This window comes from Saccostrea cucullata, unplaced genomic scaffold (assembly GCF_032062105.1).
Source record: "Saccostrea cucullata isolate Sc308-1 unplaced genomic scaffold, CSIRO_AGI_Scuc_v1 ctg297, whole genome shotgun sequence".
Classification (NCBI taxonomy): domain Eukaryota; kingdom Metazoa; phylum Mollusca; class Bivalvia; order Ostreida; family Ostreidae; genus Saccostrea; species Saccostrea cuccullata.
Window position 1 is genome coordinate 503,170 of NW_026929962.1, and position 15,547 is coordinate 518,716.

The following is a 15,547-nucleotide window of genomic DNA, read 5'->3' on the forward strand; positions in this document are numbered from 1 at the left end:
GTGGTCAATGTCTACTTTGCTCCATAATTTGGCAAACGGGATAAACCGTAAACACAATTCAGTGTGTATAATGGTCTACATACATGTAGTTTGTATGAAAAAGATACCCATCAATATTCAACGATAAATATATCATGTTGACATTTTTGTTCTGGTATATTGGTAAAACATAGCAAGGCGTGGAGTTGACTTTATTTCAATGATTAATATGCAGGTGATGTTGGTTAGTTGTATCGTAATCTCTTTCTCATTCAGTTTTGTCATTAGATTTTCGATAACAGTGTTGTAATCCATAAACGAATTCATTTTACAAAATAAAACCAGCTAAATACCATTAACTGCTAAAGCACAGTAGTTGGTAAAGTATCAATTTTGGCATCTTTTCCAGTAAATAAAACACATGTTATTGAATAGCCATAGCATACACGGAGATAGACTTTAGAGTATCCTACATGTATGTCGTTCTGGTATTTCATCCAATCTGATCCACCTGCTCAAGAGCCTCAACAAAAACAAAATGTTCAGTAGGACATAATATCACCTACTCCTATGTAAAAACCGGAGTGAGACATTATGTAACGTCTGCAGTATTATTAGTCCCCTACCGGTGAAATCGGAGGGGACTATAGGTTTCCTCTGAGATTGTCCGTCCGTCCGTCCGTCTGTCTGTCTAGCTGTCTGCCTGTCCGTCCGTTCGTCCGTCTGTCTGTCTGTCCCAGTTCTGTATGAACATCTGAAGCATAATCCTCATATGCAACGCATTTGTGTTCATCTTCACTCTGCAACTACAGTCTTGTAGGACACGTCACAACCGGTGGAGTAAATATAGTTAATAAAGAGGACCATAAGTCATTATTTTAAAAGGGTCAAAAATAATAAAAAAAAAAAATTCAACTGGTGTCATATATTTATAAAAAGTATCTGATGGATGTTAAAATTTAGAATTAAACCATTGAGGGGCAATATTAACACAATGTATCGTTTCTGTGTTCAATAATTCAAAAGGGAAAAAATAATTAGATAGATCAGTAGGTACAGATCCCAACAGACAGAGCGGGTAACAGCATCGTCTTTCTTAAAGGCTTATTATTTTAATTGTATTTTTGAAGACCAAAGTTTAATTTTGCATGTGCTTACCCAGCTTAATATCATATTTGACCACAGCTCCCTTTATAGGGAAGAAATTCTTCATAATCATATGTCATTTTTGAATATTTTTAATATTCCCAAGAATTAAACACAATCATTAATACCTATCAACTGCCTATTAGCATACCAATGTTTATTTCATAAACTTATTAAAAAGCCAAACATATGTCTTTTTTTTTTAGTGGACTCAAGTTAATCTTTTACCAGGCCCCTTTCTTTACTCCTCGCCAAAATATTGACAGCAGTAAAGGAGAACATTCAGGAGTACTGTACAATAACATGTTCGAGAAGGGGTGTAAAAAAAAAAAACCTCCAAAAAGCTGAAAGGAACTTAAAAAAATTTTAACACTCTCTTCGAAAAATTAAGGTCCAATCTTTTTTAATTACTATAGACTGTTGCTTTTTGATAAAAATAGAACTTGTTACTTACATTTACATTATTCATTTTAAAAATGTTTTGCTAAAAATCATTTTGATTATAGACACAAGGACCCCAAGGCTGATATCAAAAAGGATGCTTGAGTTTTTGATTGACAATATCTTTGTAGTTTTTGGAGACCCGGTATTCCAACAATCTGTCAGAATCACGTGGGTACCAATTGCTTGCTGTTCAAATTTTGTCCAAAATCTCATACGTGAAAAGAAAGAAAACTTGCTGCGGCCGTCAAATCTACATTTAGATATATCGACGATGTATTGTCAATTAACAATGGTTAACATTTACATTTTTATGTATTGACGTATTGTCAATGAACAATGGTTATTTATACATTTTATGTCGATACGATATATTCCAGTGAGCTTGATATAAAAGATACCACAGAATCTGACCTCTGTTTCAAAAATGAATATTTTACTAGAAAAAAATGTTATGGTAATCTAAAAACTAAGCCTTATGATAAGCATGATGACTTTATTTTTTCAATTTTCAACTTCCCTCACTTATGCAGCAATATGCTTTTATCACTTGTACATGTATCTGGGGTTAATATATATCAGTGTTTATGGAATACGCAAAATTTTGCTCAAGGCATGTACAATTTTTAGAACTAGGTAAACTATTGACAAACAAGTTGATGAAACAAGAATATCGTTTAATGTCATCACTTCTTAAGTGCTATGGCCGTTAAAATGGGCTTGTCATTAAATACAATTTTAACATAAAGTCAAATGCTAGCTGACATATATCATATTTATTATTAGACCATTATTACACATCGAATTATCGACAAATTTTTCCTTTATTTCCTAATCATGACAGGGGCATGTTGATTAATGGACTTTTAAGCTTGAATACTGTTCTTTTTCTCCATATATTCAAATCATGTACTAATAAATTTATACAAAACATTTGGTTCGGTCTTCAGCCCGACATTTCGATATATCGACGACTTAATATCAATTAACATTAGTTACTTCTATTTACTGTCGACTTGCTTTTTTCAGTAAGTTTGAAATAAACGATGATAAAGAGTCTGATACATCAGTTTCATACTTGGATGTGTTACTATAAAATATACTATTAAGTCAAAAGCTGACCGACGTTTTTATACTTATTGTCAGTCCACTATTAACATTGTGATTTATCTACGGATTTTTCGTTTATCCCCATTATGACTAGGAACACACGGCAGGTGTGACCGTCACTCCTCCATGAAACCTGATCCCACTTCTGCTGTGTTTGCTTTGCTCCTGCTTTTTATTGTTTAAAATGATTTTTTTTAGCCTAAATGATGTTCCATACCCTGTTATTTTTTTGGTTTAGGGAAATCCACATCTGATTACATTATCGAGCCACAAAATATTTGAAGTTTTTCATTTATATTATATCAGTTAGCGTTTCTTAAAGATTGTTACAGCATTTGCTGGACTTGGCAATCTTCGCGATCGCTTGTAAAAAATTCAATTTTTTATTGATTGTTTAAAAGTCAACTTGCAAAATTTATAATTTCTGATAATAACATTTATTCTTTAATATTGCGCTAAAATATCATTTTGAAGACACGTTTTCGAAACACAGTTCATGTATCAATTATTTACACACTGAATCGTCCAGGGATTTTTCCTTTTGTCCGATCATTACAATGAGCAGATTGCAGGTGTGACAGGACGACAGGGAATGCTTTCCCCTGCATGGCACCTGATCCACCTCTGATATTTTTTGAGGTCCGTGTTTGCTCTGCTCCCATTTTGTATATCTTTCAAACTTGATTTTCGGTTTAAAAAAAATATTTTGTTCAGAAATATACTAGAAGTCAACGTTATCGAGGAAGTTATATTTATAGAAACAAAGTACTTGACATGTACATACGGGGCATCTTTCCATGTTCCTTTTTGTTACATAGATATGGAGGAACAGAGTCCCAAACTGTGTGCTTTAGTATTTTTGGCACTTCAAGATCTCCACCGGCAAATGGTGGCGTCACGGTCTCTATAGGAATGAAAAATTCTTGAGAGGGACTTTAAACATCAAACAAACCTACCCATTAACTTCAATTCAATTAAAGAATATATTAACACAGTTTCTTAGATTTGGAGAAACATGATCATAAAAAACAACGCAATTTTTATCTAGAGAAGAAGACATACATGTGAAACTGATTTTAATCCCCATCACCATCACAGCTTACACAATATAAAGTAGGATGTATATAGTTATAGTGATGTCCGTCTGTTTGTCTGTCCTTGCGTCCATCTGTTAAGCTTTTGATCAAACCTCAATATAACTCCATGATCGGGCACATATTTGGACTTTCCAAAGGCAAAACATTGACACTCTCATTCTCTAATATTTTTTACATAATAGAATTGCACTCCTCGTAATTTATTAATTGGACACATTTGAGTTTTTCAAAGCAAATATACACGCCATTCTTTCTGAATTATCGGCGTTACCCATTTCTTAATTGCAACTCCTCCTATATCACTGAATGAAATTATATGATATTTCTGGAGAATCTTTATTACATATACATGTAGTCTTATTGTGCATATTCCTTTTTTAAAGACAGATATTTTTGGCTTTCCCATAGCAAAAATGCCCATTGCCATGATAATTATATAAGAACGAGTTTATCATTTTGTGAGCTCACTGTTAACTTTACCTCTAGTTCTTGTTTTTATTGAATTCTTTCTCTATGGTGGTACTTACCGGTAGGTAATTTTTTAATGATATTGATTCAACATTAGTGTTTATTAAAGTCAACGAACATGCTAAATATGATTACATAATATGTCTACTTTCTACCCCGACACATGGATGCACAGCTATTAATATCATTGCATAAATATTATCCGATTGTGAGGAAAGAGAAGAAAACACAACGATCTAATTAGGCTGGCTAACCTGAGCGGTGTGTTTTCCACATTATGTATTGGAGGCTCGGCTTGTACAGCGTTTGCAGAGAAAGAACGTTTAATTCCGAGACGCGCTAGATTCTTTGCTTATACAACTCTCTCTGTTATTATCAAAATTATGGATCTTTTGGCATATTGGAGCTTATTAATTTGCTACACATTCGTATCGAGTGAGGTAAGTAATTGGGTTTAATGAAGTCATTTTCAGCTAATTTTCTCATCACTTTGAAAATGTTAAACCCAATCAAATCTATTTTTAGCACAGGTAGTGTGAGTGTGTGATAGGCATGCCTTTCCATGTCTGCATGGAGAGAGAGAGAGAGAGAGAGAGAGAGAGAGAGAGAATGAGAGAGAGTACTGATTATAATATTAAATAAATTAAAAGTAATACTTTTTTATCCGTTAGAAATAACAACTCACGGAACATTTAATGGACTCCTTATGTAATAATTATTTGTTTCAGACACCATCGTTAATTGTCTCTTCGGTGCTGGTAAGTATTAATTATTTATCGTGGCGCCTTTCTATCTGAGTGGCATCCCTATATCGTTACAGTACACAAATCTCAATCATCAACATTCAAACAAAATCACACATCTCGGTATATATGCAATAAAGTATTATAATTCCAGTATGTCAGTTAGTTTTGTGTGACAAATTTATCTTCGTTGGTCTTTTATTGATTTTCTCCTTTAAATTAGAAGGAAATGACTCTTTTTCCGGCTGTTGAATTATATAAATAAGTCCAGATCAATCAGTACGGCCTGTAAATTCCAATCTCAGTTTACGAGAAGAGATTGATTGACAGTATTCCAGTTATATTTATATTTGACTCGCCAGACTCAGAGATTGCAGCATAATTTATTTAATTGGGAAAACAATTTTTGGAATACTTTCTGTAAAACAAAAAGAAATGTTACTAACAAAATATTGCATATATTAAAAATTATTTGTAATTTAAGTGATAAATGATTGATTGATTGTAAATTGTTTAACGTCCATCTCGAGAATTTTTCACTCATCTGGAGACCACCACTTGCCGGTGGAGAGCTACATTTTTTTCTATACTCGGCACTTAGGGCCATTGAGCAGGGATGGATATTTATCTTGCCAGCACCTCAGTACTGCGACACGGGACCTCGGTTTATACGGTCTCATCCGAAGGACCGGTCTCCACGTTCCACGGTGGGATTCGAACCCGTTTGAGTGATAAAAAAGAGAAAGCATTCAATGTGTTTGTACAAACATTTCTCAACAAACTGTAAATATACATTTTAGAACTGGGTGGTAATGAGGAACACGTTTCAAATGATAGGATTATCAACCCCGTTGGATTTTATTTTTGGACATACTAGTACAAGATGCAATCTCGTGTATTTAGGTCATACGTGAGTGGCTTTCATAACTAAAATTATCTACTTTACGCTACCACTCATAGGTAATTTGTTCCAGCAGACAATTGTTTATAAGAGCCGTGGAAATTAGCATTTTATTGATTTTATCAAGCTCGTCATTTTATAACAAATAGGTCTACCTTTCTGTTATTTTATATTCATAAATATATGTTTATACATATAGTAGTAACAATTTACGAACACCAGCCAATTCCACATCTTTGGCAAGTATTCGAAACTGTAAAAAAAATGCTATAAAGTAATTTATATTCATGTAAGAGAGGTAATTATTGTGATTTTTATATAAATATAAAACTGATCTGCTTGTTTTTATGCCCTTTTCACATAAACAATGAAAACAAGATGTTTTTGTAAAACACTGATGCCTCCGTATGGTAGCTTATATTAATTTCCAAGGTCAAGATCAAAATTGCTAGCATCCAAAGGCATCCGGAGGAAGATCTTGTAACAAGGAATACACACGTGAAATAAGAACGCTCTTGTATTCACTGTTCAAAAAAAAATGGCCAAGATTAATGTTTGGTTTTGTTCTTTTTTGTAAAAGTGGGTCAAACTCACAGGTCAAGGTCTAGAGGTCAAATTTTGTGGTACCCAAAGAAAGGTCTTGTCACAAGGAAAACACCTTTGGAATATGAAAGCCATATAGCACCACCAAATCAAAAGTACTCGGATCTCAGGGCCATTGAGCAGGGAGGGGTCTTCGTGCTAGCAGCTATTGCTACACGGGACCTCACTTTATAGGGTCTTATCCGAATCCCACAGTGGGACGTGGAGACCGGTCGTTCGAATGAGACCGTATAAACCGAGCCCCATGTCGAAGTAGGTGTGGGCACGAAAAAGATTCCCCATTGTTCAATACACCCTGAGTCACCGAGCAAAGGACAAACTTTGCAGCTCTACACCGGCAAGTGGTGGTGTCTCCGTAAGAGTGAAAAAGTCTAGAGAGGGGCTTTAAATAACAAACTATTTCAAAATAATAGATTTTACTCAAACCGTTCTTTCTAGAGTATGTTTCTATTTTATAGTCCATTCTATCTAAAAATATCCCAAGTAAGCAAGTGGCAAATAGGTAAATGAATGATGTAAACTGCCCCAAGTTATGTTATATCGTATAACATAACTTGAAATTAGCTTCATTCCTTAAATAAAATAAATTGTCTTCATCTATGGCCATGGTGCTAAGGCCATAAAAATTAAAACGCTTCTTATACTGCCCATTTATATCTTATCTCTCTAACATGTTCCAAAATCCTCGTCAAAACATTCAGTGATATTGACTCTGCTGCCTTTATTCCACATCTAATTCCCTCTTACTAAGTCACTATTCATCCTAGAAGCACTAAACCATTTTGCATTCTTGGAGAACTTCGTACTTTTTGCATGCTTGAAGCTCTAAAACCTGTTTTTGCATCCTTGAAGCACTAGGTCATTTGCATCCTTGAAGCACCAAATTTTTGCATGCTGGAAGCTCTAAATCCTGTTTTTGCATCCTTGAAGCACTAGGTCATTTGCATCCTTGAAGCACCAAATTTTTGCATGCTTGAAGCTCTAAATCCTGTTTTTGCATCCTTGAAGCACTAGGTCATTTGCATCCTTGAAGCACCAAATTTTTGCATGCTTGAAGCTCTAAATCCTGTTTTTGCATCCTTGAAGCACTAGGTCATTTGCATCCTTGAAGCACCAAATTTTTGCATGCTGGAAGCTCTAAATCCTGTTTTTGCATCCTTGAAGCACTAGGTCATTTGCATCCTTGAAGCACCAACCAAAATATTTTGCATCCTTGTAGCACTAGGCCGTTTTGCTTCCTTGAATCATTAAGATATTGTGTATCCTTGCACTAAGTCACTTTGCTTTTTTGAAGCATTAAGACAGTTTGATTCCTTAAAGAAGAATTAAGCCCTTTTTGCATCATTGAGGTACTAACTCATGTTGCATCCTTGTAACATACTAGAAAGTCAAATTAAATTAAGAAATCGATTGCTTTAGATAGTAGAACGTTTCCTTTAAATTAGAAGTTTTCAATAGTAAAGGCCGTTTGTAGTCATAGATTAAGTCAACGCCATATAGCAAGTACATGTAGATGGAATTGCACATATCTTTAAAACAAATTAAATAAAGTATAAATTTTAAGAAGACCAAAACTCTCAATCTTCTTTTCTAATCACGGACACTCATAATTTTATTTTGAATAGTATTAATAATCTGCAGTTAGAGATTCTCATTCTCTGCAGTTAGTGATCCTCTTTTTTCTTGGTCTTGCTTTAGCTGAACTTTTACTTTTTAGACTTCTCCATTTCTGATGGAAGAGAAGGGAACGAACGGGAATATAAATAAGACATATCGCGGTTACATTATAGACCTGCTAGAGGAGCTGAAGAAGAAAGTGGACTTTGATTATGATATCGAAATCTCGCCTGACGGGACCTTTGGAAGAGAGATAACTCCAGGAAACTGGAGTGGAACATTAAATGAAGTTATTCAAAAGGTACATGAAGTTATTCAAAGGGTAAATGAAGTTATTTAAATTGTATATGAGGTTATCTAAAAAGAAAATGTTTTCAGAAAAAAAAGAAACCTTACTGCTATTGTGTAAGTAAGATAAACAAAGGTACAGACTGTATTATTATTAAAGAAAATGGGCAGACAAGTATAACCACGTAGTTTGGGTCAAAATATATAATATGCTGTTGATCGGGAAAGAGGGAATGTTGGCAGGGAAAGTGAGTGGCGCCGTTGGCCGGAAGTAGTAAAGCCGTATTCCTAGGACTCTTCCCGACTGCACATATTAGAAATCCAAAGTAACGGGTAATCTGGTTTCCGAGTTTATTTGTAAATGCATGTAATTAAAATGATGAACAACAATTTTAACATTCAAGAAATACAAGCGGGGAACACAGACGGAAGTGGCCAGTAATGCGTCGGGCCTCCGAACTGACAAATACAATTTAGATACTGGTATATAAAAGAATTCTTTGGAACAATTAGCAAATTGAGTGACAAAATGACATGTGTTGAGTGAATTATACAATCTGTGAAAAGTTTTGATAAGATGAACATGAAAGAAAGATTAATGGAATAATTACATGTTTGTTTTTATAAGGCATTAGAGATTAATGACGGTTAACACTCTGTCTCTTTGTAGTTCTCAACAATTGTCCATATAGTGTCACTATGTAATTAAGTAAAAATTGGGTGTTTCATAGTCCAACAGTAAATAAAGATTTAAAAATAAAAAAATAAGTTCAATGAAAATGATAGATGAAAAATATTAAAGTTCAAAATAAAAGTCCAAAAGATGTGTTGTAAAATGGGTCAATTTTGCACGGTGATACAAGCATGTAGTCTTAAACCAAGGATTTTTGTCATTTTTTTTCAAAGGATAGTTTTGAAAACCAAAATATACTTTTTTGAGAATTTTCCAGTTGCAATTTACTAGTATTCTTATTTTTCATTAATTGGGACGTTTCAATAATAATACTTTTCTTTAAAATTTCACAAATTGCATATGATTTTATTTTATACTTTTGAAGCTCTATGCACTTTGCATGGCTTGTTCTCAATTTATGAATGCTAAATTTTGTTTCTTTTATAATTTTTTCATAGAGAGTGGATTTGGCCGCCGGTCCATTTACAATAACTTCGGAGCGGGCACAAGTTGTCGATTTTTCAACTCCTTTTCTGACTACACCTTTTGGTATAGTTCTAAGGCAACCACACAAAGCTGAAGAATCAATCGGCCATCGTCTGCTGAGGGTCTGGGATCCTTTAAAGCCTAGTGTATGGATGATGATTTTCATTTCGTTTGTTGTTACCAGCACACTTCTTTATGTGGTGTCTTATTTTAATCCTTATGAATGGCGGAGGATGTCACGTGATGGCGAGGCCTCACTACGAGAGGGAGAGTCTTTTACGTGTATGAACAGTTTCTGGTTTGTGATGAGTGCTTTAATGTGGCAAGGTACGTATTCCGTTAGCACTTGGTTGGTACCAGAGGGGTTTATGCAAAAACAATCATGAATGAGCGAGAGAAAAAAAAACAGAAAATGAGAATGAGAAAATAAGAACTACTGAATGTCAAGGCCTTGAATGTCTCCTGGAAATAATTTTTAATGTTTTTACTTCAAGTATATTTGTGGCTTTCTTGTTGAGAAAGTTCTGAAAGTTTGATTTTTACAACTCTTGGAGCTGTAGCTGTCTGCCTTGTCTGTTTGAATTTCCTCAACCATAGAGCATGTTCAGCAGCTAATAGTATGTACTTCATGACTGAAGTATATTTGATGCTAAAAGTATAATAGCAAACACATCGTTTTGTATACCGTATACAGGGTTATTTTCGCCCTTTCACACTTGCAAACAATTTTGTCCCGTTTTTAATTCGCCCCGTCATAGTTTTGTTTAAAAATTATACTGCATTCTTTTAATTCGCCCGTTTTAAATTCGCCTAAATGAGGGTAGGGCGAAAGGGGGCGAAAATTTCCCTGTGTACAGTATCAAAGTATGGTACAAAAAAGACTTTATCTTACAGGTTACACGAGAGCTCCTCGTTCCATCGGTGGCAGAGTCATCGTTATGTTTTGGTGGTTGTTTGTTGTTATATCTATCTCGTGTTATATTGCAAATCTATCAAATTTACTGAGAATCGAACCGAACGCAGAGCACAGCGAAAGGATGGTCAGAGTGAAGAACCTCAAAGATCTCGCAAACAGTGACATTCCGTACTTAATAACCAAAGGAGGAGCCATGGAAGAGTTCATTTTAAATTCAAATGCGAGGATAGCACAACATCTAAGATCAAAAGGATACAAAACAGTCCCATCCATTAAAGAAGGGTTAGAGAGAGTCAGTAAAGAGCCAACACAGGCCTTAGCTTTACTCGGAGAATCAATGATGATAAAATATTACCTGAGGACTTACTCCTGTAAGCTTTACATCGTTGAGGATACCTCTGTGTATAGACATTTTGCCTTTGCTTTTCCAAAAGACTCTTTAAATAAGCGACGAATTAATGTAGCAATATCGACTACTGATGAACTAGGCTACCTAAACGATATGAACGAAAATTGGTTTTCGACATCATGTCGGGGAATAGTGTTTGATGATAGTCGGCCTGAACTGTACGAGATTCCAAAATTTTACGTGCTAGATGTTGGTCATTTTTCCGGGGCTATGGTGGCGCTAGCCATTGGACTGGTGTTTGGTAGTTTAGTAACCATTATTGAATATCTTATTTACAAGTTTGCCGAGGAGGTAAGATACAATAAATTTGTCTCAACAATACAAAAAATATCTAGTTCTTAGCGTGATGCAAACATTTCAGAAGTTTTTGTTTGATGTTAAAGTTATTTTAAAAAAATTCAAATGACCTTAAGAAAGATGACGGCAGCCTACTAGTGTTTTACAATGATTATTGATGTGTCATGTCATCATTTCAGCCAGAAAAGGAGAAAACGAAGACTAAACAAGCTCAACAGAGAGATGACACGGGTTCTGAGTTCCAGCCATCCGACAGGTTATTGACCGGAAATAAATCTACAACAACAGTGTAAAAATTGATTGATCAAACCAAAAATAGATTTTCTAGATCTAATGACCTGCAATAAGCTTATGATTAGTTTTGCATTGCCTTATTATGAAGTCCCATTCCAGACATTTTTTTTTATTTCAAATAATGCCTTACAACATGTTTTATTATGTTATTTTTATTTATAAACTTCTTCAGATGAAACATTTAAATTTATCGTCAATTCCCTTGTCGGAAATTATTAAACATTTACATCCATTGAATGTTTTCTCCTTTATTTCTAAAGAAAACCATTGCCGAAAATCATTACAAGAACAACACTAGGCAATCACCTGTATACTGTATAGATTTCTTGATCAGTCGCTGTTCCATTAAAGAAACGTACTACGAGGTACATATGAATAATATAATAATTAGTCCTTTTGACTCTACTTTCAATGACTATTTAAACTGGTATAAATATATAAACAATAACATGACTTTCTTTGGTTGTTAATACGGAAATTAACGTCACAGTTTTTGCAGAAAAAATAAAAATAACCTGCTTATTTTTCTGCAACCGCTGAGACATTAATTTCCGTACCAACAGCCAAAGAAAGCATTTTATTGTTTAAAAATAATTACTGGGAGAATTCATTTTGAAGAAAATTACATACTCGTTATCTACTCATTATTATTTTGATGTTTTGAACCTTTTTAATTTTTTTTTCTATAATTATTTTATTACTTAACTCTCAAAACTGTCCTAATATATTTCATTTTGTATTTTTTAAAAGTGCTTTTGAATTTCCAATCTCCGTTATCTGATATCTTCTCCATAAGAGGTACTAGTACTTTACAGGGTGTACTTGTTTTTACACCATATACAACAATATCAGACACATCTTAAAGGAAACAAATGTCCCGTCTCATTTTTCTTTGTATTGTATATAAGTGCTCTTGAATTTCCAAACTGCAGGAAAACATGTTTTATCTTAAATAAATGACCGTAAATCAACATAAAGTGATTGATGTTTTCTTCTTTTCAATTCTGAAACCCTTGCTTTCAAATTGCTTGATTTATCACGTATCTCTTTGGTCAATGCTAAAGAAAGAGAATTGAAAAAAAAATGTTTTCAGTGACTTCCATCAGAATAAATCACGATTTTGTGTACAAACTTTATTACATACTAGCCAGAAATGGAAAATTAACAAGGATAAGGTGAGGTACACCTCTACTAATGAAACGGATGCAACCAATGAACTGTTTGTTACAATAAGGTGAGCTGTACCTTTTTCTTGTGTTTTATCTATAGTTGACTGTACATTTCTACAGTGAAATAATATCTATATCTCGCTGTGATTATATGAATCCACCTGCTTGCAAAAGTCATTTGTACTTTAGCTTTACGAAAAATAATACAGCAAAATTCTGAAAACTCGTGAATATCTTAAAGCAATATGAGCTGCATGTTTGACATCGGAAAATTTTATTGCAAATTTGTGATTAACTAATTTAATGACAGAAAAATAAATCATTTATAAACTTCTGTTATTATATTTACGATGGAAATTTTTTTATTAGCTTTGATTGAAGCAAAATTGAATTATTGTCGTCCTGTACAATAATGATTTCTTATATTATACTGTATATTCAGTTGTACATAAATATTTCTTCTAAAACAGTTTAAAACTTTATTTTGGGCTTATTGGTCAGAAGGGTTTAAATTTCATACAAATTAATCATAACAGCACATTTTACTAGGAAAAATAAAATTTTTGAAGATACAGCTCATATTGCTTTAAATTTCAATAATAAATATCAAATTACTTTCTTGCAAAAATAAGATGTTTTGAAAACGCAGCACAATATTGCAAGGGCATAACCAAGTTAAAAATCTTAGTTTAATGTATAATCCTTTTTAACACTATATGTAGTTTGTGAAAAGGGCTGCGAACCTATGTAGATTCCCTTTTTTTAATTGCTAAAATTTAATTTGTTGGACGGCAGGTTGAATATTTTGCTGGTCAACTACATTAAATATAGCTATATAATTAATTTATTTGCAAGATTTCATGAGGTTCGGAGCACTTTTCAAATATCTTAATGCTTCTTGAGTTTATGTAAAAACTTGACAAGATACATTGAGGATATGCCCTTGCAATAAATCGATTTATTAGGGCCCTTCCATTACTTTTTCAATGAATCTGCATACAAACACACGACAGTATCACTTGTCTGGAGAATGTACGGACAGTTTATAAATAAAATACTAAAATAGACATCGCATCCAAGTTAACGGCCTTTTATTTAATTGCAAATAATATTTAATTTGAGAACAAAAGACATTTTTCATTGTTTAAAATGTGACTTGATCAGCCTCTCACTGTGTACAAACTGCGTCATTTTTGCGAGATGCCGTCACATTGACAAGTGCATTGCGATCGATGCATCGTTTATATACTGTTGTCTGGGATTTAACAAACGACAAAACTGCATGTAATAGTAAGTTTGTATGTAGTATACAGCTATCCAGCTATTTGAAATAGCAATTAATTTCATTTTGTGGTATTTTGAAGACCTTATATTATGTGTGACGTCATAGTAAACATTTCCCGTACAAATTAGGCCCCGCCTACTTATTTTAACCTTAAGGTAGGATTCTTCTCACATTTCTTGTATTTAAAAATTTATGAAATTTTCATAGAATCAAGAGGACAATATCACTAAGTGATGGTATCAGTGAGATTAAATTTGACCGTTTAAAATTAGAGGCAAGGTCAGGTCAAGGTCATAACCTTTTTCCTGGACATTAAGAATAAAAAATTACTGTTTTCAATCACGCAATCCCTACTTGTAATTTAAAAGATTGAATGTTTTTTCTTTTTCATAAAAAGATACTACCATATAGGGGCTATAAGATGATATTACCAAATTGACATGGATAATTTAGATAAAATGGATATTTGCTAATCCGAATTTCCTCTACTTTTCTTAATTTTTTAGGATTTGTCAGTTATTTTCATATTCTTCCTATATTTAACTTTTTCTAATTTTCACATATACTAAAGTTGTCACATAAAGGTACAAATTGATACAAAAACTAAAAGTTTTGATCGTTTACTAAGAGAGAAATAACACTTTTTACGGATTTTTGGCTCAAATCTGTACTTAGATTTGAAGCATTTAAAAGCCAACATAGTTCTAGTATGTGTGAGAAATCTTATTTATTTGATATATTTTGAAACTTTAGTCCCTTATCATTAATTTAACTTACATTTAAAAATTTAGTCTAGTCTTTGATTGCGTAAAAATTAAAACTAAATTCAATGTTCTATAATAATTATGAGAGGCAGAAAAGAAGATATTTTCATACGCCACCATTCCGCCAAAAATATAGTCCCTGCTAGTTTTCAAACAAAGTTTACCATTTCTGTTTAAAGTTGTATTATTGTTATGAGGAAAGAAAAATATGGTCTTTTAAATCTCTTACATCCAGATTAAGATATATAAGACACATCAACAAATGTACTTTGAATATTCCATCTAGTCGGAAACCAGAGAAGAATCCTACCTTAACTGTGCTGCGAACTGTTCAATCTACAGTAATTACATGTACGTGTTGTACAAGAAGTAATATATATATATATTTACTTAAATTGAAATTGAAATTAATTTTTGAAATAATTTATCGCCCATCATGTAGAAATTAGCAAAATGTCAAACCACATGCATTTAAATTTACTTATGAAAGGTAATATGACATCCTCAATTACCAGTCATTATTCTATGAAATACTGGTAATATTTCACCTTGCAGCTATGGAGTTTTATCATTAACAGTAAAATAATGATATGAATATTAGCAGAGCTCGGGGCCCTGTAACGTTTGTATCAATATATAAACACATTTTTATCATTATTACCGACAGCACACTGTTCCAGGCACAGCTGATCCACATAGCACTTCATAAAACCAGCAACAAACATTCTGCTCTTCGTGTGTTCTAAGATTAGCCATCTTGATACCAGTTTCCCTTATCAAACAACCCCTGATTTATTCTCTGCAAGTTTTATAACCTGAAGGTTATTTTTATTTATCTGAGAACTAAATGGATAACTGAAA

The 15,547-nt window shown here is 33.3% G+C and overlaps 1 protein-coding gene across 1 annotated transcript; it reads left to right on the top strand.

The window, feature by feature from the left end:
- Window positions 1-4,461: 4,461 nt before the first annotated feature.
- Window positions 4,462-11,701, top strand: LOC134282570 (glutamate receptor 3-like). The gene is made up of 6 exons (XM_062764973.1): window positions 4,462-4,681; window positions 4,970-4,999; window positions 8,206-8,406; window positions 9,525-9,879; window positions 10,447-11,168; window positions 11,354-11,701. The coding sequence occupies exons 1-6, from the start codon at window positions 4,625-4,627 to the stop codon at window positions 11,465-11,467; spliced, it is 1,479 nt and encodes a 492-aa protein (XP_062620957.1). The 5' UTR covers window positions 4,462-4,624; the 3' UTR covers window positions 11,468-11,701.
- Window positions 11,702-15,547: the final 3,846 nt, after the last annotated feature.

What these genes read in the sequence shown, in the direction of transcription:
- LOC134282570 (XM_062764973.1), top strand. Translation starts at nt 4,625, where the DNA reads ATGGATCTTTTGGCATATTGGAGCTTATTAATTTGCTACACATTCGTA. An exon ending in TAAATGAAGTTATTCAAAAG is followed by an intron (nt 8,407 to 9,524) that starts GTACATGAAGTT and finishes ATTTTTTCATAG; the next exon opens with AGAGTGGATTTGGCCGCCGG. An exon ending in TTTACAAGTTTGCCGAGGAG is followed by an intron (nt 11,169 to 11,353) that starts GTAAGATACAAT and finishes TCATCATTTCAG; the next exon opens with CCAGAAAAGGAGAAAACGAA.